Source organism: Lepus europaeus, chromosome 4 (genome assembly GCF_033115175.1).
Source record: "Lepus europaeus isolate LE1 chromosome 4, mLepTim1.pri, whole genome shotgun sequence".
NCBI lineage: Eukaryota > Metazoa > Chordata > Mammalia > Lagomorpha > Leporidae > Lepus > Lepus europaeus.
This window is the reverse complement of record NC_084830.1, coordinates 2,615,111-2,634,276: the sequence shown is the minus strand read 5'-3', so window position 1 is coordinate 2,634,276 and position 19,166 is coordinate 2,615,111. Positions and strand designations below refer to the sequence as shown.

The window sequence follows — 19,166 nt, the reverse complement described above, 5'->3', positions numbered from 1 at the left end:
TTTCTCTCTGTCTCTCTCTCTCTCTAACTCTGTCCAAAAAAAAAAAAAAAAAAAAAAAATGCACATGGGGCTGGCGCTGTGGCCTAGTAGGCTAAGCCTCCACCTGTGGCACCGGAATCCCATATGGGCACAGGTTCAATTCGCGGCTATTCCTCTTCCAATCCAGCTCTCTGCTATAGCCTGGGAAAGCAGTGGAAGATGGCCTAAGTGCTTGGGCCCTTGCACCTGCATGGAGACCCAGAATAAGCTCCTGGCTCCTGGCTTTGTATCAGCCCAGCTCCAGCCATTGATGCCATTTGGGGAGTGAACCAGCCGATGGCAGACTCTTCTCCCTATCTGTAACTCTACCTCTTAAATAAAATAAGTAAACCTTAAGAAAAAAAAAAAAAAAAGGACACATATGCTCTTATGCACATTTAGGAGGGTGCTTCAGAACCTCATGGGAAAAACACATTATCTTTTCATTTTATTATTCATGAACTTTTTGAAGCCCTCTCTTATTTCTAACTATAAGCTATTGTCTATGTTAATTCAACCATACAATATATCTCTACCTCAGGATCTATGAAATATAGTTACACAATACATACATATTATATAATCATATAATAATATTATATTAAGCAAATTATCAGACTTAATTATTCATTATATTAAAACAATATGAGGAGGCTGGCAGTGTGGTCACCTGGGGAGAGACCAAGCAGATGGAACATCCTTCTTTGTCTCTTCCTCTAACTCTTTGAAATAAATAAATAGTTTTTAAAAATACACAATGTGAGGGCCAGTGCTATGGCTCACTTGGTTAATGCTCCACCTGCGATGCTAGCATCCCATGTGGGCACCGGGTTCTAGTCCTGGCTGCTCCTCTTCCAGTCCAGCTCTCTACTGTGGCCCGGGAATGCAGTGGAGGATGGCCCAAGTGCTTGGATCCCTGCACCCGCATGGGAGACCAGGAAAAAGCACCTGGCTCCTGGCTTTGGATCGGCGCAGCGCTGGCCATAGCAGCCATTTGGGGGGTGAACCAATGGAAGGAAGACCTTTCTCTCTGTCTCTCTTACTATCTGTCAAATAAAATAAAAATTAAAAAAAAAAAGACAATATGAAATCAGTAACAATCAATGTCCTACCTTGCTTCTTACAATGAGCATTTTCATGCATCTTCTTTTCATATGAAGAAAGAACTTAAAAACATTTCAGTTCATGATTTGGTATCAGAATATCTCTTGCTCAGGAGCAAACAAAGCTAACAGTAATGTCCGCAGAGGGAGATGTTGGAGTTTTACACACAGAATGGTTCACTTAGTGCTTAATGTCAGCGTGCATTAACATACCAACAAAGGACATTCTGGAACATCAGGATGGAATTTAGAAGTTTACTTAAAATAAATGTTACAGCTCATGTTTTCCCTGAAGTACTACGTTTATGTGAAGGAATTCTCCCCCAAATTATTCACATGACATTTGTGAGGAGCTATATACTACTGTTTAAAGCACAAAGCGAGAGGAAGTGCTGTGGCAGAGTAGGTGGGGCCTCTGCCTGTGTCACCAGCATCCCTGTGGGCACCAGTTTGATTCCTGTCTGCTCCACTTCTAATCCAACTCCTTGCTAATGGTCTGGGAAAGCAGTGGAAGATGGCCCAAGTGCTTGGGCCCCTGCACCCGCGTGGGAAACCTGGAGGGAAGATTCTGGCTCCAGATTGGCCCAGCTCCAGCCACGATAGCCATTTGGGGAGTGAACCAGCAGATGGAAGATATCTTTATCTCTGTTTCTTTCTTTCTCTAACTCTACTTCTCAAATAAATAAATAAATCTTAAAAAAAAAACACAAAGCAAAAAATGAAGAGCACGGGCTGGCAAAGGTTCTAACTGACAGCATCTTCAGATTTCTGAAATTATCTTCATTATCAGGTTTCACAGGAAGAAAAGTGCAGTAAGTATAAACTGTATTTCAAAAAAAAAAAAAAAATACAGATACAGGCTTTACTAGTGTAATCAATGTGGGAAAACACTTTTGCTAGAAAAGCCATGTCCTGGAATCACAGAGATTTTGTTTACTTAGTGGACTTCTGGATTGTGGCTTCAGCCTTTGTTCCCAGAGCCAAACACCATCACCACCTTTTATACAGGGTCCAAGGACTCCTCTGCTGACACACAGGCTGCTTCCCCAGCAGTGAGTGGGCTCCCCAGGCTCCAGGGGACCATCACTTGCTTCTCTCTACTCTCTTCCCAAGTGTACTCAGCTGTGCTAGTAAGGATACCGCGCAGCACCTGGGGACTCTACTTCACAACACCCAGTCCCCGATGTTGAGTACTGGAGGGGTGTAGTAATAAGGACAAATTCCACGTACAGAAGCCCACCTCCTGCAGGGCAAAATGCTGCTACAACTAAGCACCACGGGGCCCACCTACACCCTAAAAAGCAACGTCAGTGCTAACAGCACGTGGAGATCACACCATGACTCATGGCGGTGACAGGCCTAACAACAAAGCAAGTCCAGCTTTCTGTCACGGCTGCAGCAGCAGGTCCCACAGGCCAGAGGACACTAAGGACTCACACTCTGGACTTCTGAGTGCATGCGATGCCAAAGCGCAGTCATTTCCTGCTTCACACCGTGCTATTACCCTGCTGGGACATTTCCACTTGATCACTTCAGAAATCCAAACCTTCTGAAACATCCCTTGTCAAACACTCGCAAAAAATCCATTGTTTCTGAAACAATGCCAGCCTTGTTGCTTCTAAGATATTTAATCATTCTAATGTTGACTATACACGATGATTTTGAAATCATTTTGCTCTTCTACTGCCTTAAGCATTTGGAACATACAAGAAAAAATACAAGACTATGCACAATGTGAATTACAAGGCACACTTTTTTAAAAAATCCAGAATATAATTTTAGAAGTTTATTTAAAAATACTGGTGATAACCGAGAATCTGCTCTAAGTAGTTCAACAGCCAGGACTGTGGGCAGAGACAATGCTTCCTATACTATCCCTTCGAGTCCAGTCTTGGTCCATGGCAAACGCAAGCTGGACCACGGCCCCAGAGAACCACTGGGCTGAGACCACCAGCCTTCATGCCTGTGGTCACCTAGAGGCAGGCTGAGCAGCTGTGGCAGGCGAGCTTATCCAGTTAGTAAGAATGCACTGGGGACATGCAACCGCAGAGGGGCTCACCTTTCTGGGGTCTGATGATAAAGGACTGTGTGGCCCCGTTCACCAGCCGGCAGTATCCATCTATCAGGTCAGCCATATTCTCTGCGATGGTTAGGGAGGGTGCCGTCACTGTCAGAGGCTAACCAGGGGGAGAGACCAAGAAAGAGACATTATTGTTCTTGCCCGTAATCAAAGGGACAGCTGCACTGTGACGTCAGACCTCTACATACACTTGAAAACAGCCCAGAGTGGGAGTGGAAAGAAATCTGTCATGAGAGATCTGAGTAAAAACGGAAGCTTGATATTTAAGGACATTAATCCTAGAATACATCACAGAGGCAAACTCAGAGAAATCACTTCAATGGAGGCTGATTTCTAGAATCTCCTTCAAAATGTCTAGCCCCTGTGGCACACTCTAATTAAGGGATGAATTTAGATAATCAGAACATTAAATTTTGACTTATTTTTGGAACCAGACTAACCTAGAGTAAATTTTTCGATCTGTAATTTTTTTTTCTTTTTTTTTATTTGACAGGCAGAGTTAGACAGTGAGAGAGAGAGAGACAGAGAGAAGGTCTTCCTTCCATTGGTTCACTCCCCAAATGGCCGCCACAGCTGGCGCTACACCGATCTGAAGCCAAGAGCCAGGTATTCCTCCTGGTCTCCCATGTGGGTGCAGGGCCCAAGCACTTGGGCCATCCTCCACTGCCTTCCCAGGCCACAGCAGAGAGCTAGACTGGAAAAGGAGCAACCGGGACAGAACCAGCGCCCCAACTGGGATTGGAACCTGGAGAGCCTGCGCTGCAGGCAGAAAATTAGCCTAGTGAGCCGTGATGCTGGCCTATAATTTTTCTACCATAAAAAAATTACTAAAATTTCACTATTTTTAGGACATATGGAATGTTCTGCTCAAGGCCTGAGAAAAATCACTCTTTTCAACATAAATATGTCCAATTTTGACAAACTTCCTAAAGGCCTATCTCTGGTATTGTTCAGAAAACAATAAAAGCTGTACTTTATTTTCAAGTACAAGAATGTCTTAATTAGTTATTCATGTTCTCCTTCTAAATGAAGACTTTTTCTAACCTTCATTATCCTAAGTGTTATTTCAGGGATAACGAAATGAAAAGAAGATAGTACAACATCCTTACTGAGAACTCAGTAGGAAATTTCCATCTGTAACAAGTGTTCCACATCGCACAGTAATATCTGCTTCCTCCTGACAATCAGTGGACTGTCTCATCTCACAGAACCACACGGACCAGGGATGAAGCATCTGCCCGAGTGGGGAGTATGCAAACCAACCCACTGGGGCAGTGGTTGTGACGGACAAGGAACTCCAGACACTGTGCATCACACACAGGCAAAACTGTGACGCCACCGACCGCTCAGGAGTTTCTCTATGTAACTGAGCTTTACAGAGAGGGCCATCTTACACACTGTATGCCTCTTGGTCACTCTCACGCCACTTCTGTTTTTACTGTACTGCTGCAGGCTGATGAAGAACACAGGCTGTGGATTCAGACTATTTTAAGAGCAAGCCCCATGTCTGCCAAAAACTGTGACCTCGGCCAACAAACCCATCCCTCAGGTCCCTTCCTACAGAACGTGGCTGACTGAAGCACACAAGTGCCTACCTTGTTTGTTGACAATGGCACATGACCCTTAAGTAGGAGCTACTGCCTTATTATGAGTGCTACAGCTCAGGGGACAGCACACACACGCACGGTCTGGGAAATGACACGGCGCAGAGAACACACAGACGTGCTTCCAGGAAGCTGACTGCCTTGATCCTTCAGGGTAATCTCTAATTGTCTTCACAGAAAGGCTTCTGGTAATGTTTATGTCTGTCTCCTGCCTTCCTCCCAGGACATTCCACCATGACTATGTGTACTGGAACCTTATGATTCCGATGACCCACCAACACTTCTCCCTCTTCCTAAAGAGAACTGCGATTTCTGAAACACCATCATGACTCAGTTTCCTGCTCGCAGCAGGTCTCAGAGCCCTTACCTCGGGTGCACCGGCTATTTTGAGCTGCAGCATTCCTTTTCTGTCCTTGTCCTCGCTGTTTGAATACTGAATGGTCTGCACTTGATTGAAGTCAGCCAGATGTGTGGGCTTTGGAAAGACAAGGTAAACTCATTAGACTGTGGCCAGGAGACTCACTTCATGGATTCTGTTAACTGTTCTATGAACATCTCACCAACCCCACCCCTGAACCATTCTCTTGCAGAGACCCTCCCTAAGACTAAAGGCCTGGGGGAGAAAACCATTGTTAAAGTAGGCCCCTCCAGAGCATCCTGCGACACTCTCCTGGGACAAGTCTGCTCTCCCCTGGAAGGTGAGATGGTCTCCAGAGAGACCAGAAGACTAGGAAGGAGGGAGGCAGAAGGCTTCTCTGACGTGGCTGCCACGCCAGCCTGGGAGGAAGCTTGCGGAATCTCGGCGGGAGTGAATCTGTGCTCTGTTCACACTGAGAGAGCGTGTGGGGATCACTTCCAGTGCTCCTTGCTGCTACAAGGGTACATCAAAATGTTTGTGGAAAAAAATAGAATTAAAAGATAAGCTTCTTTTGTTCTTGAAATGCATAGTGTTTTAACAACATACATTTCCATGAAGTTTCTAAAGATCTGATATACATGATTTTTCATTTATTAGATTTCATTTTTTAGATGTATTTATTTATTTAAAAGGCCAAGTTAGAGAGACAGGGAGAGTTCTTGCACTCTCTGATTCACTCCCCAAGTGGCTGCAATGCCGGAATAAGGCTGATCCAAAGCCAGGAGCTACTTCTGGTTTCCCACTTGGGTGCATCTTCTACTGTTTTCCCAGGTGCATTAGCAGGGAGCTGGATGGGAACTAAAGCAGCTGGGACTCAAAATGACACCCACATGGGATGCCGGCGCTGCAGACGATGGCCTAATCTCCTAAGCCATGGCACTGGTCCTCGACACACACGACTTTCAAAAATCTTGTAAAATGTTATTTATTTGAGAAGCAGACACACAGAGGGAGTGAACGCTCGCGCGCACACGCAGCTCCACCTGACTCCAAGTTGCTGGTTTCTCCCCCAAATGCTTTAACAACCACAGCTGGGTCAGAATCAAAGCCAGGAGCTGAGAACTGAATCCAGGCCTCCCAAAGCAGATGGCAGGAACCCAGTGACCTGAGGTGGCACCACTGCCTCTCAGGGTCTGCGCTGGCTGAAAGCAGGTGTCACGAGCTGGAGCCAGAGCCAGAGCCAGTCTAAGGCAGCACTCCAATGTGGCACAGGGGTGATTTTATCTGCAGGCTAAGCACCAACTCTGTATTTCAATTTTTTTTTCCAAAACAAACTTGCAACTCTGGTTTTCCATAATCACTGTCAAGTACTTCATAGAATGCAATGAAGCCAGGGAGATAACAGGTAACTAAAGGACCCTTCCCACGTAGACCGATCTCTTAGAACACATCAAGAATGCTACACTCATTTTTCTGAGTAGAATAAACCCCTTTTGACCTCACGTCTCCCATCCTTCGAACATTTCACCACCACAGTCACTCTGCAGGTGACAATCCCTACACACTCTGAGTAAAAGATCCGCGTGGCCAAAGCTGCCCTTACTGGGGATTAGCCCTTCCCTGAACCACACAGCACAGGAGACGCCAGAGAGGCGGAGCTGCAGCTGCTGTCTGTTTCACTGCCCAGGGCGGCTGTGTGTTAGCTGACAGGCACCGAGGAAGGCGAGCAGGAATTGGAGCAGAGTTGTGAACATATTTTTTTTTCTAGAAATAGCAAAAAGGGGCTGTTTCAAAGGATATCAGTACAAATATACTCAAATCTTACACAGAACATAAACTGGAACAACCCCATTCAGTTCTTGCTAAACGCATACACAGTTTTAGGAATCCTTCCTCCAAACCAAAAGCGCTCTCAAGAGTTCTGACAGAGTGCTAGATGCTCTCGTACGGCTCCCTTCCCTGGCCAGCAACAAATGCCACGCATTTGCTAACTGCAAAGTGATGTCTTTTTCAAAAGAATCCCTGTTTTCTTGATTCGACGCCTCTCTGGCTAACGCCCGTCTCCTGAGACCCTGCAGAAGTACTCACGTTGCAGCCCTTGTCCGTCAGGTAGCTGATCCCTTCTTCTGGGCCAATTGCCAGCTCCACTGAAATAATCCAGCTTGACTTTTGAAGAGGAGACGGTGAAGACAGCAGCGCCGGAAGGAAGAGAGATTTTAGATAAAGAAGCACTGGCACACTAAAGAACCAAAGGGAGACTGGCCTGGTTTGCTACTGATCTACCTAAACACGTAAGAGACCACATTGGTAACTTCACCGACCCAGGAGGCCAAGCCTAGACAGATACACTGCGCTCTCTCCACTGAGAATCCAGTGGCTTCTTCGGGAAGGCTACTGGAACAGGTGAACTACGCACTGTGGGGCTGGAATACAAAAGCCTGCCTCTGAACACAGGCACTGCTGGAAAAGGAGATCTTATTCTCACACTGATACAAGCTCCTCCTGCATTTCCCCCACTTTAACATGACAATAATATCCTGATGTGGGGAACAAAAAGTCCCAACTTAGCTTTCCTTCCCTCAGAAATGTACGTTTGTGCTAAGAAGTTTGCAGATGGAGCCACCCGGTCCTCCCATGCTGCCATACGCACCCCAAGCGCGCACTTGAAGCACTCCTTATCGAATCTGTACACTGGAGAGAGGATCTCAAAGAATTTCAGAATACTTTCTTCTCGGTTAAGGTTGGCAAACTGTCTAAATGTCTGCTGGATCAGTTTTCTGAGTGTTTTGGCCTGCATGAAAAAATGACAAGAACTCTTCTCAGAGAAACAAGAGTACACACTACAGCAATAGTGAGATTTCTTTCCTAACCCCAATGAATATACACTTACATTCACAGGAAACACCACACTTATCAAAGCTTTATTTATTTGTTATGTCTGTAAGATGCACAGAACTTGTAATTTGCCATCTCAGCCAGTTTTAAGCATGCAGTTCAGTGGTATTTATTTCCTGAGCAGAAATTTGTAAGGCAATACTGTGTATATCAGAACCTGTGGGAAAGGGCACTGGAGACAACAGGTACCACTAACATCACAGCCAGAACTGGCAAGGGGGAAGTTCTAACAGCACATTCATTCCATGAGAGGGGGAAACTGACACACCTTTCTGAAAACAACACAAATCACAACACTTAGAAAACCACGACCCTCAGTGCAAAAATAAAACTCCAGGCCATTACTCTTCAGGAATTATTAAAGATATTCACGCAAAGACTCAGCAGCAAGGAGACTGACCACAGAATCATTCACAGTAATCCTTCAGCAAAACCTGAACTCTGGCATCCCTAGCTACACAGTCAACAGTCCATGCAGTCCTGAAATCCGGTTCTGTACAACTAATTTACAGAGAGTAAATCAGTGTCACGGTGCTGCATGAAAAAAGCTGATGATGCAGAATGGACGAACCACCAGAAGGAGCACACGTGGGCGTGGTCAGCTCACAGCAAAGCACACGGGGTGGGCAGCCCAGCTGTGCTGTCCTGTGTGATCGACGACAGATGGTGTTCAGGTCGCTTTCTGTGGGGCTTCCAGTGAATTTCCACAACGCCCTGAGCGGCAGAGGGAAGTGCTTCTCAGACAGCAGGACCCCAGTGCAGCTTCGGGAAGCAACTTGAGGATCATGCGACGGGGTCCAGTGAGGGAGCCAGAGATGCAGGCCGCCGCGGCTCTCCTCCTGACGTGCAGAGCGGTGGCGTCCTCTGACTCGGTTTCACCAGGGTGCTCTGGCTGCTGAATTAACCCCAACAGCCAATGACAGTTTACAAGAGCACAGGACCAAAAACTGAGAAGCAGTCAGATTCTGGATTTACCGTGAGAAGAGAGCCAACGAGGACAGCTCTCGGGACGAAACGAGAGAGGCTGTGGGAGCAGCAGGACGGGTGAAGGTTGGGCTGAACGCCAGGAGAACGTCAGGACTCCTAGCAGAGTGCCAAGCAGGCTGTGGTGCTCAAGAGGGGAGTCCTGACTGGCTCCTCACAAAAAGGAATCAGAATCAGAGGCGGGGTGATGGAGCAGGGCCCAGCCAGGGGCATCATGCTGAACTGCGGCTGCCAAGCCAAGTACAAGGAGGCTAGGAGTGCATGGCATACTGCATTCAGTGGGTGGTGGAGGTGGCAGCCTGTCTGCGGCGGCTGCGAAGCCCCGTGGATCAACGCATGACTGCATCAGGGACCTCATTGAGAATAGAAGGACAAAGAGGAGATGCAGGGGGAGAGTGGGACACCTGCCATCAGGGAGGGACAGAGCCACCAGAAATGAAAGAGCAGAGGGAGGGGCTTGAGCAGGGGTGAGGTGAGGACACAATGGTCTGAAGACTTCACTGAGGCCAGCACCATGGCTCAATAGGCTAATCCTCCACCTGCGGCACTGGCACCCCAGTTTCCACCGTGAACTTTTTTCATTGCCCTCATTCCATTTTTAGCATATATTTTTAAAAAAATTATTTATTTTCGGCCGGTGCCGTGGCTCAACAGGCTAATCCTGGCGGCGCCGGCACACCGGGTTCTAGTCCCGATCGGGGTGCCGGATTGTGTCCTGGTTGCTCCTCTTCCAGTCCAGCTCTCTGCTGTGGCCCGGGAGTGCAGTGGAGGATGGCCCAAGTGCTTGGGCCCTGCACCCGCATGGAAGACCAAGAGGAAGCACCTGGCTCCTGGCTTCCTATCAGCGCGGTACGCCAGCCGTAGCGGCCATTGAGGGGTGAACCAATGGAAAAAGGAAGACCTTCCTCTCTGTCTCTGACTGTCCACTCTGCCTGTCAAAAAATTAAAAATTTAAAAAAAAAAAAAAAAAAAGACTTCACTGAGCCCAGAGAGGCAGACTCCAGAGGATTACTAATGTTCAATTTTTATTTCAGGTAGCTTTGCATTCAGGGGTGGGGCCAGGCTACCACGAGAGTGGAAGCAGAGCGGCCCGTCATGCAGCAAGCGCCGTGGCCCAGGTCACGCCGCTGCTGGCACGCCTGCACCCCATGAGCGGAGTGCCAGCTTGAGTCTGGCTCTCTGCTCCTGAACCAGCTCCCTACCGAGGCACCTGGGAACGTGGTGGATAATGGTCCAAGTGCTTGGACCCCTGCTGCCCATACAGGATATCCGGATGGAGTTCCAGGCTCCGGGCTTCAGCCTGGCCCAACCATGATTCTTGTGGGAATTTGGGGAATAAACCAGAGATGGAAGATCTTTCTCCTCCTCTCACGCTCTCTCTCCTCTTCTCTCCCTCTGCCCTCTTGTTCTATCACTCTGCCTTTCTTTCCTTCTAAGATTTATTTATCTATTTGAGAAACAGAGTTACACACAGGGACAGCAGAGAGAGAGAGAGACAGAAGAGAGGTCTTCCATCTCCTGGTTCACTCCTCAAACGGCCACAATGGCTGGAGCTGGGCCAATATGCAGCCAGGAGCCAGGAGCTTCTTCAAAGTTTCTGAGACTGTCCAGTGGCACTAGGGGTCTGTGGGCCTTCACAAACAGGCTGCCAGCTGTGGCTGAAAGCTTGTCTCCAGACCGGCCAGCATCTCCCCCACTAATAGCTTCTTATGCTGCATGTGTGACTTTATGGTTATAAATCACGCCTTCAAGTTAGTTGCAATCTTCCACCCAGAGCTAGCAAAGGAAGGTGGTGAGCCCCTAAGGCAACAGGCTATCTCCAAGAGGCCCCCCTCTATCTCCATGAGCCCCAAGCCAATCAATGTATCAGCTGTGAAACCCTCATCCAATGGGCACTCCCAATAGAATGACCCAGTGAACAGATGGTAATGCCTTAAAAACCCCGGACACTTCCTCAAAGCCAGAGCCCTGCTCCAGCAATTTACCTGGCCTCCTCTGGGACCAGACACTTTTTTGTCAAATAAAAAGTTCTGCCTCTTTGCAAACTGTTTCCCAGCTTTTTATTTCTATATTGAGCTGAGGAAATAAACCCATGAAACTCACTCCTGTAATCACCCTCTGCTCTGCGACCCATAGCAGTTTCCCACACTGATGCAGGGGCCCAAGCACTTGGGCCATCTTCTGCTGCTTTCCCAGGTGCATTAGTGGGGAGCTGGATCGGAAGTGGAGCAGTGAGGACTTGAACTGGTGCCCATATGGGACACCGGCACTGTCGGCAGAGGCTTAACCCTCTAAGCCACAGTGTTAGCCTCATCTTTTTTTTTTCAAGTAAGGTGACTATTACAAGCCAAGCCAGAAATACCACTGGCATGGAGCTGGGATGGCAGAGGAAGACAGGAACGGATGCTTCTGAGCCATTTGTACCTTTCTATGAACAAGGAATCCAGGGTGACTGGAGTATGGCACAAGTGGGCAAACAGAAGGAGGGGTTTGGAAAGAAAACAAAGCCATGTTAACTCCGCACACATCTGTGATCTGAACTATGCAGAGGGCAGCTGGGCACAAGAAGAGAGCTCAGAAGAGAGCAGGGCTATTAAAAGTCACCAGGTAAGGGACTTACAGACACAGAATTGGATGTCACCTGCACTTAAGACAGGAGGCAAGAGAGGGCCAAAGTCAGGGTGGAGGCTGGCCAACAGCTGGTTTAATGAGTGAGTATCCAAGAATGGAGCAAGAGAATCCTAACTGTTCTAAGGACTAACTAAAGCTTTAGACCTCGGAATCTAAATGGAACAGAAATGAAATGGGCTCAAGGTTAGCAAAGCTTGACCACAAGGCTTACCATACAGAAGATAATAGGTCAGAAGGATGCTCCACAAAGAACACCTGGGATGTGTGTTCTGGGGAAGGTTCAGGAGACAGATTTTTTTTTTTTTTTGGACAGGCAGAGTGGACAGTGAGAGAGAGAGACAGAGAGAAAGGTCTTCCTTTGCCATTGGTTCACCCTCCAATGGCCACCGTGGCCGGCGCACTGTGGCCAGCACATCGCGCTGATCCGAAGCCAGGAGCCAGGTGCCTCTCCTGGTCTCCCGTGCAGGTGCAGGACCCAAGGACTTGGGCCATCCTCCACTGCCCTCCCTGGCCACAGCAGAGAGCTGGCCTGGAAGAGGGGCAACCGGGATAGAATCCAGCACCTCGACCGGGACTAGAACCCGGTGTGCCGGCGCCGTAAGGTGGAGGATTAGCCTGTTGAGCCGTGGTGCCGGCCATGGATACAGATTTTTCAGTTCAATGAGCCAAGGAACCGAAAAAAGGTTACTGTTACCCCTAAGAAAAGCCCAACAGTATTTAACAGTCAGTCTGGCTCCAGGTTTTCCACTCTATGGCTGCCTACACAGGTCTGTGTGCTCACCAGGTGACTTGAGACTGGATGTGGAGACATTTTATACAGCCAATCACAGGATGTTTGCTTCGTTATGAATTAACAAAGCCGTTTTCTAGGAGTTAACTGAAAATAAACCAGTCCCTAAGAAGTAGGTCTGCTCCCCTTTGGGCACAGAACGAATTCACTAAGGAAATTCTATTTTGTGCTTGGCACTTGGAATACAGTGACGAATCACAACAGATACCTCATCCTCCAGAAACTCAGCCAACAGCCAGAAGAGGGGCTTTCTGATCTTCAGTCCTGTGGGCACAGTGCTGCTGGGCATGGACTAAAACACAGCGCAGAAAGCAAGGGTGCCAGGAAAGAGACCTGCAGCTCCCTGCAGGGAGACGAACTCTGCACAGTCACCCCGGCACGGTGGACACTAGTTTTCTTAGACGAAGAGCTGTGATACAACTCCAGCACTGCTTGCATTTTCTTACAGCTATGGGCAAGGCTCAAGCCACTCTTCCCCAGACACTGCCCCCTGGCAGCAGGGAGAAATGAACACCACGTTCTAGGACACTGATCTTACCTTCTGAATGCATTGACAACACAGCACTTATCTAATATGACCTCTGTGGGTGAGAAGGGAGCCTCAGTGACCTCAAGGCCTCCAAGGACAGAGTGTGGCCCACAAACCGAGACTCAATGAGGAGTGAGGAGTCTACATCAGAACTTGGATTTAGTAACCTCTCAAATACACAAAATGAACACATAAACGTGGCTCTCTCCTGTCACTGAGTATTTTCCTTCCTAGTACGTGAGGAGGAAGAAAGCTCAGACTTCAGTGTCAACATCTGTCATAGAACAGGCTACTTTGGGGCCAGCACTGTGGTACAGTGGGTGAAGCTGCCACCTGCAGCGCTGGCATCCCATATGGGCACTAGTTTGAAATCTGGCTGCTCCACTTTTTTTAAAAAAAATATTTATTTATTTATTTGAAAGTCAGAGTTACACAGAGATAGAAGGAAAGGCAGAGAGAGAGAGAGAAAGGAAGAGAGAGAGAGAGAAGTCTTCCATCCACTGGTTCACTCTCTAACTGGTCTCAACGGCCAGAACTGCGCTGATCTGAAGCCAGGAGCCAGGAGCTAGGAGCTTCTTCTGGGTCTCCCACACGGGTGCAGGGGCCCAAGGACCTGAGCATCTGTACTGTTTTCCCAGGCCATATAAGAGAGCTATGAGTGTTAAAAATCCATTTCCTAAAATGCTTAACTCAAGAAAGTAGGAAAAAGGCAGGTTTCACAGACGTCCGACACCTCTCTGACACTGAGAGCACGGGGGTCCAGTTGTGGGGCTACTGGCCATTCTCCATGGGGCTCTGAGCACCACAGCACCAGCTCAGCTCCATTGCACTGAGCCCTCTTGGGCTCCCTGTGCTCCACCTGCTGACCTCCACGGTCTGAGGGCACAACCTTACTGAACGGATCACCCTCAGACCCACCCACTCCACTGCTTCTTTCTGACTCCGCTGAAGAGCCCGAGGCAGCAACAGAGGCCAGGCCCTGCTCCTCCTCCTCCATCATCTCGTCACAGTGTCTCCTGATGACTAAGAAATAGGCAAGAAGGGGTGAGCTTTCAGAACAGCAACTAAGACAGGGCTGCCCGGAATGAGAGCTAACACCCCAAATGTCTAGTGCCTCAGCGTGAATCCTAGACCCACTCCCGACTCCAGCTTCTTGCTAGTGCTGACCCCAGGAAGCAGCGGATGAAGGCCCAAGTTACAAAGGGCTCCCGACACTCACGTGGGAGGCCCAAATTGAGTGCCTGGCTCCCAGCTTCATCCTGGCTCTGTGTGGGCTGCTGTGGACTTTTGAGGAGTCAAACAGCAGAAGGGAGCTCTCTCTCACTTCCTGTCTCTGCCTTTTAAATAAATAAAAAATTTTTAATGGTTGAAATGTCAGATTTTATTTAAAAAAGAAAATAAAACGTATATGCTGCTCTCTTACAACAGAAATGGAAGCCATCAGCTTGTACCAGAGTCAATCATCAGTCTGGTCTTGTTTCATTCCTCCCAAAATTCTCTCAGCAACAAATGTGCACGGTGGTAAGATCTAAGCTGCTCAGCCTGACCATTCAACCTGCTGGCAAGCTTCCAAGAAAGCGAACACACACGCCCGAGAACAGTTAACTCTGCAGTAAGTGACCTGTAGATTACTCTTATGGATTTGCTGGAGGCAGTCGAGTACAGAGGAATGTGTGAATTTTCTGAATGCTGCTTCACCAGCTTGGACACGTCTCCAAGCTAAACCAGCCGGGAACAGTGCCAGATGACAGCCACAGTAAATCCACAGGCAGCTGGGAGAGGGGTCATCTGCATTCAGAGTGGGTTTCCCATGCACCCTCTTATTTCTTGCTGCCTGTCCAGGAGTGTCCACAAGCTTTCTCAGGATCTGTACTTAAAAGTGAGTCCCAGCCGGCACTGTGGCTCAACAGGCTAATCCTCCGCCTAGTGGTGCCGGCACACCGGGTTCTAGTCCCGGTCAGGGTGCTGTATTCTGTCCCGGTTGCCCCTCTTCCAGGCCAGCTCTCTGCTGTGGCCAGGGAGTGCAGTGGAGGATGGCCCAAGTGCTTGGGTCCTGCACCCCATGGGAAACCAGGAGAAGCACCTGGCTCCTGCCTTCAGATCAGCGCGGTGCGCCGGCCGCAGCGCACCAGCCACAGTGGCCATTGGAGGGTGAACCAACGGCAAAAGGAAGACCTTTCTCTCTGTCTCTCTCTCACTGTCCACTCTGCCTGTCAAAAAGTAAAAAAAAAAAAAAAAAAAAAAAAGTGAGTCCCTAAAGAGATCTACAGGACTTAGCACTGGAAAAAACTGGATCTTAACCTTCAGAAACAAACTCCAGTTAGTTTTTTGATGTCTACCATAGAAAGCACCTGTTCGCTCCTAATTTCTCAGTGAGGAAAAGCTCCACAAAATGTAGCTTCCTAGCATCTCTGGATACGTACCAAGACACTTCGAGAACAGCTAGGAGCAAAAAGACTGTGCTGCACTGCAGTTCAAACCTCAGCGCCTGCTTCCTCAGAGTTGGGGAACAAGCATCTGTCTGTGCATACTGCCCAATTCTAAACCACCTCCCATGCAGACAATTACTGCGAATGTGTCACTTCTCAGAATGAGGCAGTATTATGAGGCTGGTCATCACAAATGGCTGCTCATCAATCATACTGAACGATGACAATAATTTTCTGTTTGTCACCTAATGATTTACATATGCTGCTAGCAACAATGCATTCCTAGGGCTTCCAGATGAAAAGGATCTGTAATAAAACAATAGGCTAAGAATGAATTATTAAGGAATAACTTTTCTACCCTTCTACCAAGTACTAAATATAGATTTAAAAAAAATTATTTATTTGAAAGGTAGAGTGACAGAAGGAGGGAGGGAGACAGAGAGAGATCTCTCCCATCCACTGGTTCATCATTCCCCAAATGGTTGCAAAAGCCCAGGGCTGGGCCAGGCTGAAGCCGGAAGCCCAGAGCTCCATCCAGGTATCTCACATGGGTGCAGGGGTCCAAGTACTTGGATCATCCTCTGCTGCTTTCTCAGGCACTAATTAGCAGGGAGCTGGATCAGGAGCGGAGCAGCTGGAACCTTCTCCTGCATTCTGATCTGCAACGCTGGCTTCACAAGTAGTGGCTCAACCTACTGTACCACAATGACAACCCCTATCTTCAGAATATTAGCAGTGTACAAAAGGTGGGCCTTCTTCCTCCTACCTACAGGGTCTCCAAGCAGACAACTGGCCTCATTCTCCCTGTCACCCCCACTCAGGTCCCAGCACAAAGCAGGCATCAGGAACTCACTAGTGAACAAACACAGACGTGGTGTGTTCCTTGTCCAAAACACTTAAGATCAGAAGTATTTAAGATTTAACAGTATTTCAGCAAAGGTCACATTTTCATACACATAATCAGCTGGACATCTCTAATTTGAAAATCTTGAATGTTCTAAAATTATAAACTCATGCTCTTTGGATTTTCAGATTAGGGATGCTCAACCTGTATCAAGCCATGCATTTCTGTGCTCAACAAAGTTCATCTGAAATGCTTAGGTGCTGATCACAGAAATTAAAATGACCACTAGCTTCTCACAGCACTCCTGGGGCCAGCACTGTGGAACTGCAGGTTAAGCCGCTGCATGTGACGCCAATGTTCCACACTGGAGTGCCGGTTTGATTCCAATCCAGCTCTCTGCTGATGCACACAGGAAGGCAACAGATGATGATGTGGGAGACCCAGATGGAGTTCCCAGTTCATGGTTTTGGCCTGGCCCAGTCCCAGCTGTTGTGGCCATCTGAGGAGTGAACCAGCAGACGGAAGACCTGTGTCCTTCTGTCTCTTCCTCTCAGTCACATGACTCTTCAACAAGCAGTAAGCTCTTTAATGAAGTACTCTAGGAAACTACTTTTATTATTCAGGAATTGGACAGAAAAGGAAAGAAGGGAAACAGGAAGGGGAAAAGGTGACATCGCCGTCAAGAAGCCGTAACAGAGAATAGCCCTTGGCTACTGCTGCAGAACAGCTCTCTCAGTTTGTTTACTCCATTCTCTTTTCTCTCTTTTTTATTCTTTCTTCCTTCTTCTTTTTTTTGGATCAAACAGGAGAGGGAGGAGGAAAGCAGGGAGGAAGGAAGGAGGGAGGGGGAAGGGGGAAGGAGAAGGGCAGGTGAGGTGGGAAGAATTACTATGTTCCTAATGTTGTTTTTATGAGATACATACAAATTTAAAAATTAATAGAGCTGTACTTCGACTGTGAATCACACTGAGATAAGCTCAGTTTTGCCCTGCCACTCACCAGAGGTTCTCAGCAGAGCTGCCCCAAGAGCAGAGTCCTAGGTGTGTGTTCCCAGCTCCCCAGTGTCAGCATGACAGCACCAAGACACGTGAGCAGAGCACTCATCACTGACTGGGATGTAAATTCGGGGCTTTGTCCACTGCCGCCTGTCACTCCAGACGCTGCCCCACATTTACTCAGCCTGTCCTTGGTGACAGCGATGGCTTCCTGCTCCCTCCGTGCCTTTCATGATCTTGACACCCGTGAGAATAAGGATCAGAATATATGGAATGTCCCTTGATTTGAGTCTGACTTGCTTGTTTAACTGGGTTAAGATTTTTTTAAATGTGTCTCTCGCACCACTAACAGACAGAAATTTTAAATATCTGAAAATTATTCTTGGTGACTGAGGCACATATCCCCTGGATTCTGTTTTCTGGTGTTCATCACAGCTAATTCCAGCTCCACCAAATATAGCAGGGCAGTATCTCACAGTTCAACATGGATGTTAGCCACAAACAGTCCTCTAAAAATCTAAATAAAAAGTAACACGGCAAATAAACCAAAACAGCTTTTGGAGAAACAGGTGCACGGTTACAGCCTTTTTATGGTTGTCCGAGGCAGCTCACCCTTCTGTGCCCCAACACCGGGCCCGTGTTAACCCATACGATGCTCAGATGAATCTCAGGTGCTAAGAGACTAGTTCTATGCCCACTTTACAGATGTGGAAACTGAAATATACAAAGCGTCAAGTGACTCGCTCAAAGGCCCATGACACTGCAGCTGAAGGAGTCAGGGTTTTCAGAGTCAGCTTTCTGAACCACTACACCACATTCGCTCAGGACACATACCCTATCCTGGCTGGCCTGCACGTGATGCGGCACAGAACACCACCTTTGTAATACAGGGAAGTAACAGCAGTGTCAGCCACCAACTGTGGACCACGAGGTGCTACATGAAATGGAGTAACTTATTATTAATCTGTGAAATATTCGCACTAAAATAGTATTTTCTTCAATATGGAAATAAGAAACAAGTCCCAAATCTCATGGCTGATCTGACCCCAAAGTCTGTTTCTCCCACTGCCTGTGAATGTCATCAGTGGGTGTTCTGTGCTGGTTAGGGAACCACTTCACAGTCTGCCCTCAGAGGTTCCTCAGCTGGAGTGGGAACTCCAGGAAACAGTAAGAGCTTAGGCTCCGAAAAGTCACCAGTGCAGAGAGGAGTCCACACGGTCGAAAGAGGGGAAGAAAGAACTTCAGGGGGCACGGATACCCAGTGTGCAGGCACTGTGGACAGAGACACACACTCAGGATTCAGCTGCCATGACTCTTCTACGTAAGTATTCCTTTTCTTCCTCGTGTCAGAACACCTGAGACTGCAAAGGCCGGGCACAGGACACTGCATGTGAGCTGGTCAGTTCTGTACTCTGCTGGGGACCATGTGCAGTCAAGGAGTGAAACCCCGGCTCTGTGGGAGAAAGCTCTACCTATGAACACCTACAAGCCACTAATATGAAGAGTAACTACTGGAGATCAGTAACTAGCAACATTTCAGCACTTGATTATGACAAAAGAAATTCTAATTACCTTGACAGAATCCAGTAAACTCTTAGGGAAAAATCGCTTTAAACCAACATCTTTTCTGAAATATAAAAAGAAGCAGATTAACAAATAACAGTACAAGGTAATTAACATAACGACATACCTGCAAGAATGTGAAAGCACTTTACAATTATTTTCCCTCCACACTTTGTCCAGGAAGGAAACAAGCCTCGTAAAGCCCCTCGGCAAGCGTGTGGACGGCGTGCGGCCCAGTTGCCCTCTAGATGTGCACAGAAAATAACGCCACAAGTGGCTTTACACGAATCCTCTTCTTCCCATGTAGTTGTTGAAAACTCTTCTAAAACACATCCTCTTGGAA

The 19,166-nt window shown here is 47.8% G+C and overlaps 1 protein-coding gene across 6 annotated transcripts in view; it reads right to left on the bottom strand.

Annotated features, from left to right (window-relative positions):
- The window catches only part of PTK2 (protein tyrosine kinase 2), a 299,153-nt gene that overhangs the window by 125,817 nt on the left and 154,170 nt on the right, over positions 1-19,166 (bottom strand). For all 6 annotated transcript variants that reach the window (XM_062187939.1, XM_062187942.1, XM_062187941.1 and 3 more), the window contains 5 exons: positions 18,833-18,887; positions 7,814-7,954; positions 7,252-7,329; positions 5,173-5,280; positions 3,181-3,298 (listed from right to left, as the gene is read on the bottom strand). In XM_062187939.1, coding sequence (XP_062043923.1) covers positions 3,181-3,298; positions 5,173-5,280; positions 7,252-7,329; positions 7,814-7,954; positions 18,833-18,887 — 500 coding nt within the window. The remainder of the gene's footprint in view (positions 1-3,180; positions 3,299-5,172; positions 5,281-7,251; positions 7,330-7,813; positions 7,955-18,832; positions 18,888-19,166) is intronic.